Source organism: Chlorocebus sabaeus, chromosome 1 (assembly GCF_047675955.1).
Source record: "Chlorocebus sabaeus isolate Y175 chromosome 1, mChlSab1.0.hap1, whole genome shotgun sequence".
Lineage (NCBI taxonomy): Eukaryota > Metazoa > Chordata > Mammalia > Primates > Cercopithecidae > Chlorocebus > Chlorocebus sabaeus.
The window spans coordinates 52,510,427-52,530,145 of record NC_132904.1 but is presented as its reverse complement, the minus strand read 5'-3'; the positions used below and the strand labels follow the sequence as shown (position 1 = coordinate 52,530,145).

Here is a 19,719-nt window from a genome sequence, read left to right as displayed (position 1 = left end):
CCCTCTCTTCATCATCACCATCAGTGAGGATATAAGAACCATGCCTTGTATATGTAAGACTGTGTGAGTGTTTATTAATGAAGCATCCTTCTTTTCTGTATCAGCAACTTTTTAATAAAAGGCAATAAATGACTTTCTTTCCTCTTCTAAGTTCTGTTTTGCTGACTCTTGATAAAACAGTCAGAGTTTGATAGCTTTGCTGCTCGGAAGCACTAACACCACATGATGCTGTTGAGGCAATTCCCCCCACCTTTCGCCTGGGAACTGCATTCAGTGGTCTTTATTTGGGGGGGGGCATTAGCATTTCTTTTCTATAGTCCCACTTTAGAGTAGGTCCTTGTTGTGTCTAAATGGTATGTGGCACAAGGAAAGGCAGTATAGACTTAATGAAATGTGGATACTAGATTCAGGCTACCTGTGCCTAACTCCTGGCTCTGCCTATTAATAATTGCATCATCTTGTATAAGTTAATTTCCTCTCTGAGTTTTTTTTCCTTATCTGTAAAGTAAGTGCAATTTGAGGAATAAATGGGATGATGTGTGTGAAATAATTAGTACAGTGTCTGGCATATAGCATTTAGTAAATGTGAGGATTTATTACATAGGTTAGTATAATGGAAGCTCAAGGGGCACTTGGTAATAAATGAACTGACTCCATATAGACTAAGTTAGACAATCTCTGGATGACAGTTACCATTAATCCCCACCACCTCTCCTCTAGAGCCTTTCCAGAAAGATCCTAGCTGCCCCATGAAGAATCCCCCATGCAAAAGGTCTGGAATCCCCATTCAGAGTGATTGGCATTCAATCTGATAGTCATCTGCTGTAAACAAGGATGATATGATACGGAATAATTTGAGTTCTGAGAGTAAAATTTTCTTCCAAGGATGAAGAAGATCTTTAGGATTTCAGGTCCTAAGGAGAATTCCAGAAAAATAGCCTGTAGGCACCAAGCTAGCTGCAACAATTTTTAAATTTCATAGTTGTTTCTTCCAGCATTAAAAAGAAATGTCTAGCATGCTCTAATCCTTATCCTAGTATACAGAAAGTTGACGTGTATGCTCAGAGAAGGCACACGGAGTAAAAATAGCGCAATTTGAACATTTATTTTGTAGATACAGAATGTCTGTGTGTGTATGTATAATATATACTCCTACACACAAAAATCATAATAGATTTTAGTAAAAAGTGATAATCATGCTAATTTAAAATATAATAATATAGGTGTGCTAATAATAATAAAAATCGTGCTCTTAGCATTTACTGAGCGTTCATCCCATGTCTCTTTCAGGTATTCTCCAAAAGGCTTAGCCTTGTTATTTCATTTAGTCCTTAGTATATCCCTACAAAGGCACTAAATTCTTCTCATTACTCTAAAGAGGGCACTGAAGTTCAGAATGTTGTGTGACATTCTGAAGCTCACACATCTCAGTTGGGATTGGATGCCAGCTTTGCCTGTCTTGTGGTCCCAGTGCTCAACCATTAGTCTCTGCTATTTCTCCCGTCAGAAGTGTCTCCTGAACTTTCCAGTATGTGGAATTAGCCACACCATCACTTTTCTTTTCTCTTTTGTCTAAAACCTGGAAGTGACACTATCAAGATCTAGACTTCTACTTTATATGCATCAATTTTTTAAAAAAAGTTTTAACAAGCACAGGTACACGCACAACCTGGTGACAGTAATGCTATAATTGTATAAACAAAGTGAGGTAGGGAAGAGAAGCAATATCATGCTTCCCTCAAGCCAAAAAACACTTTCATTGGAATGATACATTTCTCCATTTCCAGGTTTAATTAGCCACTGTAGACTCAACCTAAGCACTATTTAAACTTGTTAACTGGTTTTCATGTAGTGAAAGAGAGCATGTGTGTGTACATCTGTCTGCTTGCCTGCCTGTCTCTCTCTCCCAAGCCCCTCATCCCTAGGCCATATTGTAGCACCCCTGTAAAGTATAATTCTTGTATCATTCCTTCTCTCAGCTGAACCCAGACAGTATTCTATTATAGCAATTCCCAGCTACAGACCTACACATAGACTCCCTCCCAATACACACATAGCAGCTTCCCAGTCCAGAACCTACTAGCAACATGTGGCTACTTAAATTTACATTTAAGTTCATTAAAATTGAATAAAATTTAAAATTCAATTTCTAATCCACACTCACTTCAAGTGTCCACTAGCCACATGGGGCTAGTGGTTTCTGTATTTTAGACAGCACCGCTATAGGTTATTTCTATCATTGCATAGAGTTCTACCAGATGTCATTATTTTAGAAGGTAAGCAGTGGCTAGGAATCATTAGTTGGAGAGGGCAGAAGCCTATAATGATACATTGTAAATTTCAACCCCATTTTTCTCTGACATAATTTTTTTCTCTATTGGTTTTCATAGGAGAAGAAGACACTTAGAAGAAGAAAGAAGCTAGAAAAAGCAATGAAGCAGATGGTTAAGCAAGAAGAATTGAAAAGGCTCTATAAGGCTCAGGTCAGTAAATAAACTGGAGATGAGTGAGTGGGCCTGGGTCCAGGATTCTGGGACTCTGGATGGGAAAGAGGTTTGAGAGTCTGCATTGTATTAGGGAAAGCAGGCTGGAGAAAGGTCAGTCTTGTTCTCTGAGGGACCAGATTTGTGGCTGTTTTAAAGAGGCTCTGGCTTAGTCTCAGTAAGACTCTGGGTCCTGGAGAGCCCCCATGTTAATCCAGCCTATTCTCAGCCACCCCTCCATCTGCAGACATGTGAGGCTGGAACAAGAGCCAATGCATGGCCTTGGGAGTCATCCCTGACGGCCACATAGCAGTGACCTTAGTTTTGTCCTCTGTGAGGACACAAACCTTCCACCAACTCCCTGACAGTGTCTTTACTAAACTGGCAGCTATTAAGGGCGGTCTCCATTTCAAGATTAGTTGAAATCATAAGTATCTAGCATTCCAGTACAGATTTCCTGGCCTGATTGCTGACTTTGAACACTTCTGCCCAAGTTGCTCAGCCACAACTCCATCACAGACAGGCAAAATGAAGCAGAAAGTCAAAGCATCCTCCATCTCTCTGAGGAACCCAAGCCTAGTCTTGAACAAGGGTTAGATTTTAGGATATACAGACTTAGAATGACCACTCATGTTAATCCAGTATACCCTCACATCCCTTTCTCCACTTAATCCCTTTATCTGGCTAATAATGCTACACACTATTTCTGACCAGAGTGATATCATTCAATCCACCCTCCTTTGCCCTTCCCCGTGGCTGGCTTGGGAGCCACCTCTTTCACCTAGCGAATGGGGAAAAGTCACTTCTGTCCACTTGCAACCTATAAAACAGGTTTCCTTGAAACACTGCAACTTTTCCTTCCAAGAACAAGACAAGTCTTATGATATTGATTGGCAAACTAGGCAATGCCTCTTCCTTGTATTTTCATCACAGAAAGTTATGATAAGAGAGGAATTACAATGGCCTTTTGAGTCCTGCTGGCACCCATAGCAGCCATTTTGAATCTCTGAGACTTTCATCCTTAGTTGTTTTTTGTTTTATTTTTTGAGACAGAGTCTTGCTCTGTTGCCCAGGCTGGAGTGCAGTGGTGTGATCTCAGCTCACTGCAACCTCTGCCTCCTGGGTTCAAGTGATTCTCTCACCTCATACTCCCAAGTAGCTGGGATTACAGATGCCTACCACAGTGCCCAGCTAATTTTTGTATTTTTAGTAGAGATGGTTTTTCACCATGTTGGCCAGGCTGGTCTCAAACCCCTGAGCTCAAGTGATCCTCCCACCTCAGCTTCCCAAAATGCTGAGATTACTGATGTGAGCCACCACATCCAGCCTCATGCTTAGTTTCTAAAGAATGACCACTGTATTCATCTGCTTGGGCTGCCATAACAAAGTACCATGGACCGGGTGGCTTAAACAATAGAAACTCATTTTCCTCACGTTCTGGAGCCGAGAAGTCCAAGATCAAGGTGCTGGCAGGTTTGACACCTGGTAAGGCCTCTCTTCCTGGCTTGTAGACAGCTGCTTTCTTCACATGTCCTCACATGGTCTTTCTGTGAGTTCACATGAGCAGAGAAAATCTCTGGTGTCTTTTCCTCTTGTAAGGACATCAGCTGCCTTGGATTAGGGCCCCAGTCCTATGACTCCATTTCACCTTGATTATCTCCTTAAAGGCCTTATCTCCAAATATAGTCACACTGGGGGTGTGACAAACATATGTCTTTGGGGTGGGACACAATTTAGTCTCTAAGAACCAGATAGCTGTAACTGCACAATGATCATTAATAAAACCATTTAGGTGCTTCCTTTCTTTAGCAATTCTACAGCATGCCAGCAAGAGATGGATTTATAAAGATGTAATTGTCTTTAAGGGAGAGACAGGAAGAGGGCATGAAATTACAAATTGTTTTAAGTAGACTTTCCATCTATTTCAGATATTATGTTGGGACTTAAGCACTCATAGCTGGGACAAGAAGAGCCAGGTGGTTGCACAGGCCCCACCCCTCCCTGCTTGGGTCTCTTTCCAGGGTTGGAGGGGTCTCGGCTGCTGTACTTGTGATTCCAGGGGAGATTTAGAAAGATGTGGGGTTAAGGAAGAAGGGAGTGAGACAGAGTAAAGTAAAACAGAGAAGGAACACAGGCATTCTGCCTGCCCAAACAACTGACAGTTCCTTGAATATACCTGTTCTGCCAGGTGCAAAGTCTGTTCTGCCAAGGGATATGCCTTTTGACAGCATGGTATTTGAAAGCAGAGAAAATGGATGGGGATGAACAAAATTTATATAGAAATGGCTTTTCCCTACTTTCCTTTGTAATATACACAGGAGATTAATAGTAAGGAAAATAAATATGTAAACGCAAACACAGTCATGACCCCAGACCTTAACAGGTGTCTATAATGAACCTAAGGAGAGGATGATGTCATCCCTAACAAGTTAAACATCTTGTGTCTCACCTTAACAACCTGCTAGTAACAAAGCCACAGTACACTTCCACAATGAAAGAACGCTGGGCATCTGCCCATGGTGCAATGAAAGAACAGGTACAATTTGTAGCTAAGGACAGGAGCAGGACAATCTAAAACAGGAGCACAAAACCCCGAGAGCTGGCCCAGTTCTCTTTCTCCAGACTGACTCCTTGGGAGGTATAGGCTGGTTCTTCTTGGGGAAAATAGATTATGCAAGTACCATGTTTGCCCCCGGACCCCCTGCCCTACTCTGAACAGTGGCTGCAGCTCCATTCATTATGCCATGGCCGTAGTCGGGCTGTTGGCTCCAAGGAGGCCAGGAGCCATGATGACTGCTCACCTCACCCAACAACCTCTATCTTGGAGGACATCTGTGATTGGCCTTGTCTAAGGAGACTGTTTTAATGTCTACTTAGAGGCCAGTTGAACATACACACAGATTCCTTGCTTTATGTTGCATGCTAAGGAAGGGAAACATCAGGGTATAGTTGTCTGGGATTCAGAGGTCCTTGCCTAGTTACTCAAGGCAGGACCATCACAAGTGAAAGGGACTCTTTCTGTTGGAAAGTAATTGACAGAATCGGCCCCTCTTGGGACTCTATGTGGAAAGTCCTTGTGTGACATCTGATCCTGGTGTTGCAGGCCATCCAGAGGCAGCTGGAGGAGGTGGAGGAGCTGCAGAGGGCTTCTGAGATCCAGGGTGTGAGGCTGGAGAAGGCATTGCGAGGAGAAGCAGGTACGGCATCCCAGAAGATCCAGAGCAGTGGGCGTGGTCTGAGAATAGTACTAGTCTAACCATCTGAGGAAAACAGACCTTGTCACCTGCTGGGGAGCTGTTAGCATGGACATATGGTGCTAAATCCACAACTGCTGCACACTTTAAACATCAAACTATTGCTTCTCGGCCTTTTGGCCAAGATCAAATGTAAAAATCAAATTAGTGGCCCAATTTGAAATTCCCAGGAGCTTTGGTCAGCCCGTGGACCTTGTAACTGTGCTTCTGTTGAGCCCTACCTCTCCACTGGCTAACACGAATGTTCTTTGTAATTCAGGGATTAAAATAAATTCAGGAGAAATATATGGGTATTGGAGCAGTGTTGGTAGTAATTCAAAACCCAGAGTGAGTCAATGTCCTGGTTTTTCCTTTGCTACCTGTATGACCTTGGGCCAGTCACGTTATAAACCTTTATACTTTTTCATTTTCTCATCTAAAATGGGGATAATAGTGGTTTTCTCCTTTATAGAACTGATATAAGGATTAAAGAAGAAATTATATATGATACTTAAGTTAACACATTGCCTGGCCCAAGGTAAAGCAATAAGTGGTAACTATTCCAGTAATAGCTTCAGATTCTTAGATTCAAACAGAACTCATCTGGTGAAGACCTACTATACATTAGACATTAAAACACTGGGTCTGTAACAATGAGTATGAAGCAGTTCCTACCTTGAGAAGTTTATAGTCCATTGAGAGACACACATAGGCAAAGAGGTAAGCTACAATACAGTATGACGAATGCTATGATAGGAACAAGAATTAGGTGCAATGTGAACAGAAGCAAGAAGTGCCTAAGTGATCTTGGGGCAAGGGGAGCCAGCGGGCAAGGCTTCTGGGAAGGGGTGAGCTATACGATGAGAACCTGAGAAGGAACAAGAGTTAACCAGTGAAGAGGAGATTGTTCTGGCAGAGGGAACAGCGCCTGCAGAGGTCAAATGTGAAAAGACATGAAATATATTCACAAATGAGCCAGTGAATGGGTTTTCAGGTAAGGAATGGCTTAAATCTACATTTTCAGAAATCTTCCAGTAAGTGTGTGGCTCATGAATTGGGGGCCCCTAAGAGTTTGTTGGGGGTATTGTCTCTTTAATTTTATAATGTGATGTCTTCAGCCTTCAGCATTTGGGATATAAAAGGTGAAAAACCAAGCACTGAAATAATGTGCAATAATATAAATAACAGGTTACTTGTTACTTAACAAGTGAAACATTAGGATTTCAATTCTTTAAAAGTCCAGTTATGTCACAGCGATGACACTAGCAGGTGCAGACCCACATTTCCTGAGGCCTGGAGTTCGTGCAAAGTCACGTGTGTAAAATTGTGAGGGCTGCTTCCAGAACCTTGCAAAGACCCATCCAAGTGAGGGATCCTGGGGTTTCGGTTTCATTAACTGCATGGTTAATTTAGGACTAGATTTCAGGGAAATGCTAGAGTCAGACTTTACCTCTTCTGTGCCTCAGTTTTCTTGTTGGTAAATTGGGAGTGATAATAATAGTTACTTGTATTTGTGGTGAGGATTAGCTAAAATAATTTATGTAATATTCATAGACCAATGTCTGGCCTGAAGCAGATGATTAACCAATACCTGTTTGCTTTTTCACTAAAATGCACTGGATTTCCTTGCAAAGATGACCCAAATTTGCTCATTAGAAGTAGGCTTATTACAGGCTGGGCACGGTGGTTGATGCCTGTAATTCCAGCACTTTGGGAGGCCGAGACGGGCGGATCACGAGGTCAGGAGATCGAGACCATCCTGGCTAACATGGTGAAACCCCGTCTCTACTAAAAATACAAAAAATTAGCTGGGCATGGTGGCGGGCGCCTGTAGTCCCAGCTACTCAGGAGGCTGAGGCAGGAGAATGGCGTGAACCCGGGAGGCAGAGCTTGCAGTGAGCTGAGATCACACCAGTGCACTCCAGCCCAGGCAACAGAGCGAGACTCCGTCTCCGGAAAAAAAAAAAAAAAAAAGAAGAAGTAGGCTTATTACAAATATAAAGAGTTTCTTGCTGCCTGGACTGAGAGTCACTGTCCATCTCTACAGCTGCTGTGGGGCTTTCAGTAGAATGAACTGCCCTTGTTTGGTGGTTGGTCATATTCCCAGTCCAGAAGGCTCTGGTTCTTGTCTTTGAGAATCTGCTGATCTCAGTGAGAGTATTAGAAAGGAAAAGGAAAAACCAGAAAAGCCAGAGTATGCTTCAGTTTGCCGCCAGCAACATACGCCAAGAAGTGGCATGGTGGAAAGTGGGGAGCTGTGGGTGCCAAGAAGTCCTGTGTTCAAATTCTGTTCCACTCCACTTAGGCTGAATAGTCCTGGGAAAATCACTTAACCTCTCTGGCCCTAGATTTCTTATCTGAAAATGAAGATACTAATCCCCATATTACCAGGTCATTTTGAGAATTAGGGGTGTTGATAGGCAAAGTCTCTGCCAGAGTATTGACTACGTTGTAGGCATTCAGTAAACACTACTTGCATCATTTTACAAAATATTACTAAGTATCCACACACATCTTCTTTTAAAGAATTTGTCTAATTTTTACTGCTTGAAATTTAAATGAGAGAAACCAAAATTGTAAAGCATCTTCTGAAAATCTTCCTCATCCCCAAATATGAAAAAAAAAAAAAAGAAAAGAAAAGAAAAGAAAAGAAAAGAGGGTGCTATTTTGAGTTATAGCAAAAGAAATCTGGCCAGCTTGTGATGTTTCAGAGGTGTGCCAAGCCAGCCAGAAGATGGATTCCATTCATTCCCTTTATATCCTTGGTAATTTAATTCCCCTGTTAAGTTTATGGGCCTTTTTCCCTTGATTGTCCTTGTGTGGGTGATAGATGCAGATCAACAAGGGGCTGGAGACTAAAGGAGTCAAGTCACGGAGAGTGGCCTCAAAACCAAATAGAAGTTTTGCAAACCAGGCACCAAAATTAATATACTCTAACTTGTAATAACATTTGTGCAATAATAATATTCCTTGGTGGTTTAGTATTCTATTCAGTCCCTCTAAGAGATTGCCCTGTTGCTTAATGAATGACCAATGCTTATTAGGTTAAGTTGTATTTGAGCTGGCCTGTGCTGCTCCGGTTCAAGTGATTTAATGGGAATTATTTAATAGGTATTATTAGGATAATTAGAAAATGATCACAGTTAGGCAATAATATTGAGCTATAAAGGTTGTGAATAACCAAATTTAGAGACAGACCTGAAAACATGAGTAGTCTGCGACAGTTACGCAAGGCTCCTCTGATAATTATGTAGGCCGCCTGAAAGGGGCTTTTGTTCTGGGAGTTATTCATTAGGCGGGCATTGAATTAGAGGAACATGTGGGGGTGCGGGATGGAGGGCAATGATGGCTGATGAGCAAAATGAGGCTTTGATGAGCTCCTCATTGTCGTGACAACAATTCCTGCTTTCTTTTTTCCCAGCAGTCAGAAATAAGCTCTCCCGCCCCCGGGAAGGGTTTTTCCCTATTTTGGCAAGGAAAGGGAAACAAAAGAAAACAAAAATCTAACAATCCACCCCAGATGACAAAATCATTATGTTTTGCAGGACGTGGTGGAGTGAGTGTGTGTGTGTGTGTGTGTGTGTGTGTCTGTGAGATGTCTTTGACAGAGGGAAGAAAGTCCCCTCTTGGTCCTAGCTGGCCAGGTGAAGGACCAGGATATGCAGTAACCTGATTCCTGGGGGCCCTACCATCTTCTGGAAAGAGGCCAACCCCAGCTCTGCAGCCACTTAGACGCTTGTTGGTTGAGGCACTGTTTGTTACCTGCTGGCTTGTTGCTTGTCAATATGATGATCAGTGTTACCTACTAGGGCCATGGAATACCACAATCTAGCAAGAGACCACCATTCAGATTTAAGTGGTCTGGATAACACAATCTGGGCTTTCCTTCAATACCTGGAATCTGATGAAAACTGAGTAACTTCAAAGGAGAAAGGATTTCTCCTCAGGGGAGGCGAATAAGAATAATTATTCCCTTATAACTTTACCAGCTTTGGGGAAGATTTACCAGCTAGTTGTCTGCATGGAACTTCTCGCCTTTTTTTGGAGCCAGATGGTTTCTACCACCTGGAGATTGAGGGGTTTACCAAGGAAAATTAGGATGTGCAAGGTGCCAGCAGGTGGCAGCAGGAGCACACATTTTGTGAGAAATGCCAGCAAAAGCCTCACCAGAACCAGGGAAGTCGTTGGGCTTAGACTCCATGGTTTTCGCCGCTGCTGAGGATCCGAGGAATAAAAGTTCCTGGATAATGTACAGTGAGGTGTCCTGGACGGAGCACAGGCATTAGAGTCAGACCTTCCTGAGTTTGAATCCCAATGTAGTCCTTATACAATTATTTACTTTTCTGCCAGATTTTCTCGTCTGTAAAATTGAATGAATAATACCAACCTCACAGGGGTGGTATGAAGAAAAGATTAAGTGAAATAATGTTAGTAAAGCACCCAAAAAAGGACCTGAAATACAAATAAGTATTCAAAAATATTTCTGCTTTTTTCTTTTATATCCCTGTTATTATAAAACACAGCTGGATGGTCAATGACTTCTCAAATTGTATTTATTTGTTCATCCATCCACATTCATTTATAACTATACTCCCTAAAAGAGATTTAAGCTGGTGTCTATAAATATTTGTAATACATGAATTTTGCATGCCTGGTCCAAACAAGGATCTCAATGAGGACTCATTGTTATCACTCCTACACCCCCGCCACCACTGCCCCCCCCTAAAAAAACAGCAATGCAATAAAAGCTGTTCAACAGAGATAGCAGACTATGGGTTTTGAGGCATGCCTCTCTGACACTCTGCCACAATTTGGGAATGGGTTTTAGGAAATAGATATTCTTTAGGTTTCCTTCCATAACTATTTGTTCTCAAAAGGTACTGGAAGGCAGTGGGTTAAAGGTTGTACCCTTTCATCCATCATTAGACATGGCTGGTTACTGTGTATTCATAAATCAGCAGAGCAGGGGAAGGGTTGAGATCTTCTGCGATCCTAAAGGAGTCTCTCTAAATACAGGTAGCCATGAACACAGAAACACAGATAATATTATTTTGTCACATAATATAGTGGGATATTGTCAGAAAAGGACACCAACCTTATAGATAATGGCCAGGAGTAATAAGACTTCAAAGTGGATGATTAAGCATGCAAGGAATTTGGGTTGTTTGCCACAATGTTATAGGGGCAAAAAGTAAACAACAAAATTCAGTACATCAGAGCAAGAGAGTTTATTATTCACAGCATAGCAAACAGCAGGAGCATCAGCACGGTAGCCCAAGTTGCCCTGTCCCCAAGTCCCATGGTGTGACATGATGAGCCCAGATGGCACCTGTGCATGCAGTGAGTTGCCCCATAGCTAGGGAGCCCCAGCAAAAGGACTCAGCAGCTTTTATAGCAAGCAGTAAATGAGCCATTTCCCCTTTCCCAGGAAGCAAGTAGTTGTGCAGTAGTCACACGGTAGTATCCTGACCCACTTCTCGGAATTCTCTACCTGATTAGTTAGAGGAATGGCTCAGGTTCAGAGGATGGTAGGGCCTTGCAGTTTGGCTCACTCAGCAAAGACGTACAGGAACACTCCTAGTCTATGGAAGACTGGCTCACTCAACAAACACCGACAGCCCACTTGCTATGTATTCGCCTCCGTTTCCAGCTTCACTGGCCACTCAGTAGGAAGTCCATGGCCTCATTGCAAGCCAAATATCGAACAAACTAATAAGAGACTAAAGCTGACCCTCTTAAGTTGTTTTTTAAAAACAAGACAGAAGACAGAAATAAAGAAGAAATGGAAAGGGCAGATGCAACCACAGATACAGCAAAGATTCAAAAAGATAAAAGAATATAATGAACACTTAATCCCATTAATTTTTAAATCTGGCAATCTAAGGGTGATTTTACAACTACCATATTGAAAAATTAAAGAGGAAAATCTTATGGTCTTTTCAATAGAAGAAGGAAAATCATTTGACACAATTTAACATCCATTTGCTAGAAAACTTTTAGCAAAAAACAAAAACAAACAACAAAAAAACGATAAAACGATAGAGCAGAATAGAACTTTCTTAATTGAAACATATTGTCCAAAACCATGCAGCAAACATCACTGTTAAATAGAAGCATTTCTTCAAAAATCGGTAATAAAATAATGTTGCCTACTCTTAAGTCTTCTATTTAACATTGTGCAGGAGATCCCAGCCAGTGTGGTAAGACAAGGCAGAGAAAGGCAAAAGGTTTGGAAAGACAGAAAAAAAAATTTTGTTATTTCTGGATGCTATGATTGTCTATTTGAAAAAAACCCCAAAATGTACAAGTAAACTATTAAACATAATAAGGACCTAAATAACAGTGACTGGATATAAGCTCAAACTAGAAAAATTAATTGCATTTTAATATCTCAACATCAAACACCTAGAAAATGAAGTAACAAAGATATCACTTATATTAGCATCAAAAATATAAGGTACCTAGTCTAGCAAAAAACATGTACTATCTTATGGAGCCAATTTTAATACTTTGCGGAAAGTCACCAGAGGACCCAAACATAATCTCATATATATGAAAAGTTGATATAAGCCAGCAGTAGCATTAGAGATCACAGGAAGTAAGTGATTCTGAGACAATTGGTTTCCATAGAGGAAAAAACGAAATTGAGTCTTGTTTTGTACCATACAAACAAATCGATTCCATAAAGATTAAGGACTTTAATGTGAAAATTGAAACTTGAGATGTTAAGAAGAATTTTTTTTACCTCAAGTGTTAGTCAATAGATACTAGAAAGGAAATGAAAAGCCACTCATTTGGAAAATATACAGTCACACTCTGTTATCCACAGAGGATTTGTTCCAGAATCCCTGAAGGTACCAAAATTTGAGGATGCTCAAGTCCCTGACATAAAATAGCGTAGTCACTGCATATAACCTATGCATGTCCTGTCGCATACTTGAAATCTTCTCTAGATTACTTATAATACTGAATACAATGTAAATGTTGTGTAAATAGTTTTTATACCGTATTGTTTAGGGAATAATGACAAGAAAAAAAAAGTCTGTGTATGTTCAGTACAGACACAACCATCCTTTTTTTTCTCCAGAATATTTTCAATCCACAATTGGTTAAATCTGAGGATGTAGAAGGCTCAGATATAGACGGTCAACTGTGTTTGCAAAAAAATATAACCAAAAAAGCATCAGCATTCTAGAATATTTCCACTCTTATGAATCAGTAAGAAATAGGCAAACAACCATATAAATATAGACAAATGGCATAAATATACTCTTCACAGAAGAATACTAAATGTCTAACAAACCTAGGAAAAAGACAGGAAAATACAAATAATTCAGACTATAGTAAGAAATTATTGAAAACTATTAAATTATTAGAACTTTAAAAATCTGATAATACTAAGTACTTGGCAAGGGTGAGGGACAAGGGGTGTTCTTATTCAATGTTAGTGGGAGCATAAATTGTCACAACACTTTGGAAAACAATTTGGCTTTAGGCTGTAAAGTTGAATATGTGCATAACCTACAATTTAAGAATTTCACTCCTGATACATATCCCAGAGAAATTCTTACCCTCATGGCCAAAAAGACACATAGAAGAATGCTCATAATAGCAGAACTCGTAAGAACAACTCAGATATCCATTAACAGGAAAATGAATAATTTGTGGTATAGTCATACAACTGAATATTATATATACAGCAGTGAAAATGAATCAGTCACATGGATGCATTTTTACAACATAATTTTGAATTTAAAACAAGCAAGTTGTGGAAGAATACATACAGTGTAATACAATTTCAATAAAGCCCAAAGTCAAGAAAAATTATTTTGTTTCTAAAAAATATACAGTTTAAAACAAAACAAAAAAAGTAATTTAAAAGGGGAAGATTAGAATTTTTATTTTTCAGCTGCATGCTCTGACTCCCAGAACAGAATTGTGAGCTAGCTACTAGCATCCTGGGCTTGTCAAGACTGAATCAGGCCAGATCCACAGCACAGCTTTCTGGATGATCATCATTCTATGTAAGGAGCCTGTGGGAGGCAGACATACCCAGAGCTCCAGGTATGAAGGTTGGTAGAGACTTGAATGAAACAGGTCTGTGCATGAGCTCCAGAGTGGAGTGCTGACCAGAGACCAGAGAACAAAAGGCAGGGACCAAAACCCAGCCAGTCCAGGGGAGAGGCCCTGCACACTGCTATTGAGAGTTCCTGCCCCACTTTCTCTAAAGCCCCTTGAAGGTCCCTAGATCATCAGTGAGGATGAAGAGTACATCAACAAAATTGCAGCGAACACTGAATTAGGACTTCTCACAGATTCTAAGGAGGTGCAAAATCACATCAAAAGAGATAGATAGTTATGAACCACACGGCAAAACAAGACCCAACTTGGAAAAAAAAACACACACCAATACATAATCGGAGAAGCCTTCAGCATTACCTACAAAAAAAAAAAGGTTAAAAACAAACAAAAAACAAAAAAAAGACATGAGTCTAAAGAACAAATAGATCATTTTTTCTCTCTACTACTATCCATTCCAAAAAATGTTATTGGCCTGGCGCAGTGGCTCATGCCTCTAATCCCAGCACTTTGGGAAGCCAAGACAGGTGGATCGCCTGAGGTCAGGAGTTCAAGACCAGCCTGGCCAACGTGGCGAAACCCTATCTCTACTAAAAATATAAAAATTAGCTGAGCTTGGTGGTGCATGCCTGCAGTCCCAGCTACTCGGGAGGCTGAAGAAAAGAATTACTTGAACCTGGGAGGTGGATGCTGTGGTGAGCCAAAATTGCACCGCTGCACTCTAGCCTGGGCATCAGAGCAAGACTCTGTCTTAAAAAAAAAAAAAAAAGAAAAGAAAAAATTTGTTGACCTTTACATGCCAGTCACCCTAGGGTAGGTGGGAACTAAGATTTACCAGTCTTGGTGGTTGGGAGTGACATAGTGTGCTTTGCAATTTTGAGAGCACTGTTGGGCAAAAGTGAGCCAATATAAATTACTCAATTAATAAAAAGTCATTTTGTGTTGGGTTTTGATCATTTCACCTCAGCAAGTGGGATATTTACATTTCTCACAGGAAAAATCATGTGATGAGGACACAGGAATAATTGAAGAGCCAGTTGACAGTGGACCCAGGCAGAGGGTGAGAGGAAGAAAGGGCTGGAGAACTGGGCCATTCTATTCACAGCCAGTGGCTGCTTGCCTTTTGGCTGCACCATTGCAGCTGCATCCTGGTTCCTAACTGGTCATGAGAGTCCCCTGAAAGGGTTTTCCATGCACCGGCAGCTATGGGACCAGATGGAGATGTGGATAAGCAAACCATCGCATAGGTACCAGGTGCTCTTGTCTTCCCAAGAAGTGCAGATGATCCACACAGCCACATGACCTTTTCATGTACATGAAGCCAAAAAAAAAAATTATTATTTATGAGTTTCTGTTAACTTCACGTTAAGTTACAAAATAAAGTTTAGCCATGTATAATCAAGGCAGGGGTTATACTCTAGCTGAATTCTAAAGGTGAACAGAAAATAATCCATACTGAACTATAGAACTAGATGTTGGAAGAAATGGCAAGGTAGGAGTAACAACGGTACAGTTTACTGAGTGTTTACTATGTGCCGAGCACAATGCTAAGTGTTTGATAGGCATCAGCTCATTTAATCCAATTTATAAGGTAGTACTATCATCACCATCCCCATTTTCCACAGGAGGAAACTCAGGCAGAGAGATATGAGGTTATGTGCCCAAAGTCACATGTTTGTAAGTGGCAGAGCAAAGTCTGATTGACTTTAAAGCCCATGCTTCTTTCACTTTGCTCTATTGCATTTATAGCGAGGGGTAATGCTGCCTTCATCAGGACCCACAGGAAGGAATCTGATGGGGAGGGGGCAGGGAGCTGATGGAAATCATAGAGGAACCTCTTGGTGCATGGTTGGAGCGGAGAGCAAGGCAAGGCTGAACTGGGCACAGTCACCCTGAACCCAACACTTTGGGAAGGCAGATTCCTGGAAGCCTGCACTTGATTCCACATCCAAAGATCCCCCAAAGTGTGTTTGACTACTGAAGAAAGGAAGACGCTGAAAAATAGGCTGGGCACCGTGGCTCACACCTGTAATCCCAGCACTTTGGGAGGCCGAGGCGAGTGGATCACCTGAGGTCAGGAGTTCGAGACCAGCCTGGCCAATATGGTGAAACCCTATCTCTACTAAAAATACAAAAATTAGCCAGGCATGGTGGCAGGTGCTTGTAATTTCAGCTACTCAGGAGGCTGAGGCAGGAGAATTGCTTGAACCCAGGAGGCAGATGTTGCAGTTAGCCGAGATCATGCCATTGCACGCAAGCCTGGGCAACAAGAGCTTCATTCCATTTAAAAAAAAAAAAAAAAAAAAGGACCTGTAGCCAACAAAATTACAAGTTATTCCACTGAAAAAATAATTAAGTTGAGTGATTCTGTTCAACCTGTGTTTGTCAAGTACAATATCAAGGGGAATCACTGTGGCAGCACAGAGAACTCTCTAACAGGCCAGATTTTAGGACACAAAAGATTGAAAAAAGGATATGTAATCCTGGATAAAAGTCTAGCTAGAACCTGTGGGTATAATGCAGCAAAGAGGCTGAATCTGAAAAACAACAACAAAAAAAATGCTCTAAAGACAGCAAAATGGTGTCTTGAAAGCTGCTGCTTTTGGATTGAGAACAAGGAGGGATAGGCCCAGTGTGTGTGGCAGATGGTATAATGTTAGATGACGAGGAAAGGCAGAATTCTCAGCTCTCAGCTTTTCTGTTTTCTCTATCAAGGGAAAACGATCTTCAATCTAGAAACATTAAACAAATATCTAGAAGGGACTGAATCTAGATAGGTGGAAAAAATGAGAGAGCTGTAAGCCCAGGTGAAAGATGGAACATAGAATGGTGTCTTGCATGTAGCGTTACTCAATCAGAGGTTGCTGAGTTAAGCCCGTTTTTGAAATATCTTGCACATTGACCGGGTGCAATTGCTCACACCTGTAATCCCAGCACTGTGGGAGGCTGAGGTGGGTGGATCACTTGAGCCCAGGAGTTCAAGACCGGTCTGGGCAACGTGGCGAAACCCCATCTCTACTAAAAACACAAAAATTAGTCCGGCATGGTGGCACATGCCTGTAATCCCAGCTACTCAGGAGGCTGAGACAGGAGACTCTCTTAAACCTGGGAGACAGGGGTTGCAGTGAGCAGAGATCACACCACTGCACTCCAGCCCGGGTGACAGGGTGAGATTCGTTCTCAAAAACAAAACAAAAGGAATAGCTTGTACGTATGACCTCAGTCTTTGAAAACTCATGGAGAATTTGGAACCAAAAGACTATAGGTTTTGGAGCATATTTTCCACTTTTCATATGGCAAAGAAACATGAATTATGATCCTTGTCAAAATTCTAGAAACATTATTATTATTATTATTTTGAGATGGAGTTTTGCTCCTGTTGCCCGGGCTGGAGTGCAATGGTGCAATCTCGGCTCACTGCAACCTCCACCTCCCAGTTTCAAGCGATTCTCCTGTCTCAGCCGCTGAGTAGCTGGGATTACAGGTGCCTACCACCATGCCAAGCTAATTTTTGGTACTTTCAGTAGAGACGCAGTTTCACCATGTTGGCCAAGCTGGTCTTGAACTCCTGACCCCAGATGATCCCCTCGCCTCGGCCTCCCAAAGTGCTGGGATTATAGGCGTGAGCTACCACGCCCAGCCTAGAAACAATTATTAAAGAAATTGTGGGCCAGGCACGATGTCTGATCACAAGGCAGGAGATCGAGACCATCCTGGCTAACATGGTGAAACCCCGTCTCTACTAAAAAAAAAAAATACAAAAAAATTAGCTGGGCGTGGTGGTGGGCACCTGTAGTCCCAGCTACTTGGGAGGCTGAGGCAGGAGAATGGCGTGAACCTGGGAGGTGGAGCTGGTGGTGGGCACCTGTAGTCCCAGCTACTTGGGAGGCTGAGGCAGGAGAATGGCGTGAACCTGGGAGGTGGAGCTTGCAGTGAGCCAAGATTGCACCACTGCACTCCAGCCTGGGCAACAGAGCGAGACTCCATCTCAAAAAAAAAAAAAAAAAGAAAGAAAGAAAGAAAAGAAAAGAAATTGTGAGTATTTAGAAAGAATTTCGAGATTACTAGGAACCACTAGTGTTTATTGAGAAACTGTGAAAAACAAATGTCATTTCTTTTTCTGGGTGGAGATGCAAGGTTTGTAGTGCCAATGAACGTGACAGACATTGTGGAACTTCAGTTCAGGAAATTATTTTGACCTTGGTCATCTCTCTAACAGCCTCATAGGCAAGATATAGCAATGTGGGCTGGATGATACCAGTTTGGTGCATATAGAGTCAGCTTCATCCAAAGGCTGAGAAAGGTCCCTAATGATGGGCCAGATGGCTGTCTTCCATGTCCAGTTCCATCTGACATTTTGCTTTCTAATATCACATAAATGTACAGGATGCCCATTTATCAATTCTGCAGAAATCTCAGAGTTAGGAGAAATGTATTAGCTGGATAAAATATTCAAAAGATATCTCCATCATGGGCCAAATAAATAAGATGATATTTAACAAGATGCATATAAAGTCTTGAATTGGGTTATGAAAAAGATCAGTTGCACAAGTAGGAGATGAAGGTATCAGACTTCACCACCACCGTTGTGGAAAAGCCAGAGTTCATTTACTGGTAAATAAGAGCCCCAGTGAAAATGCTGCTAAAAAGACTTCTCAATCTCTGGGCATAGGATGAAGGTGTGAGAGGGTCTCTCTATTTTGGGTTGTTTATATATTGTTTAATTCTAGACTCTCTTTAAGATATATCTTGGAAAATTAGAGTGTAAGCAGAATGGGCATCCTTCCTATGACAAAATGACAGACGATCTGGAGGCACTGTGAAAAGAGCAAACTTCAGTCAATTGTGAGACGTGTCCTCAAATATCTAAAGGTCTGTCATGTAAAATATACAGTGACTGTTTTCCATCCTCCTCCAGGGAGAAAAACTGGAATCAATGGCTAGCTGTCAACCCACTGAAGGCCAATAGAAAGTTTTCAGGACTTAAAAGTACACAGCCCTGCAGGAGACTTCCTGAACAGAAGGGAGCTCCCTCATCCCATGGATAATTACAGAGCAGTCACCTGTCAGGGAGGAATGGAGGGCATTCCTGCATTGGCTCATGGCTGGACCAGATGACCCCGGAGGGTTCTTCTACCGTGTATATTGTATGATTTCAGTAGCGACAGTTCCCATTTATTGAGCTTATACTATGTGCCAGGACTGGGATAAGGGCTTTGTGTGCATAATCCCACTGCAGCTGCATGGCAGATAAAGAGACTGAGGCTTAGGAAGTCTGTGATAATCACTCAAGCCCACACAATGGGAAGTAGAGGAGTGGCATTTTGATCCCAAGTCTGAGTTCAAAGTGTGCATTCTTAACTTCTATATTCTATGTGATCTCTGGCATACATACTTCCTTCTTTCATCCAACAACAAATGTCCGTGAATGCCTTGTTCTTTCCCTCCTCTCCCTGGCAAACTCACTCATCCATTTAGACTGAGTGCACCTGCTGTCCCCTCTCTGAGGCTTTCCCTTGCTTTCTCCACACACAATTAATTGCCTGCCTCCTGTGTTCTCACAAGAGGCATGTTGTATTCTATTTGGCTATGTTGGTTTTCCCCAATGGACCATGAGCTACCAGTTACCTAAAGAGCTAGAAGCAGTGTTTAACCCTGTCTGGCACCACATACAATGCTTAGAAGATGTTGGCCCTCAATGTTTATACATTCGCTTGCTCAAACATTCATTCACTCAAGAAACCTAAGAAAGAATAACACCTTATTTCCCTCCCTCCTCCCTCTCTCACTTTAGTCCTTCACACACACGACACTTCACACATCATTCTCCTACTCCACCTCCTTTAATGTCCCTTTGTGTTCTACAGCAGGAAGTGCAAATGCCGTAGCCCTATTCTCTGTGATGAAATCATCAAAAAAATGCC

The 19,719-nt window shown here is 41.7% G+C and overlaps 1 protein-coding gene across 1 annotated transcript in view; it reads left to right on the top strand.

Annotated features, from left to right (window-relative positions):
• The window catches only part of MICAL2 (microtubule associated monooxygenase, calponin and LIM domain containing 2), a 243,298-nt gene that overhangs the window by 208,538 nt on the left and 15,041 nt on the right, over window positions 1-19,719 (top strand). Inside the window, exons 33-34 of the mRNA XM_073018242.1 lie at window positions 2,391-2,483; window positions 5,587-5,680. Coding sequence (XP_072874343.1) covers window positions 2,391-2,483; window positions 5,587-5,680 — 187 coding nt within the window. The remainder of the gene's footprint in view (window positions 1-2,390; window positions 2,484-5,586; window positions 5,681-19,719) is intronic.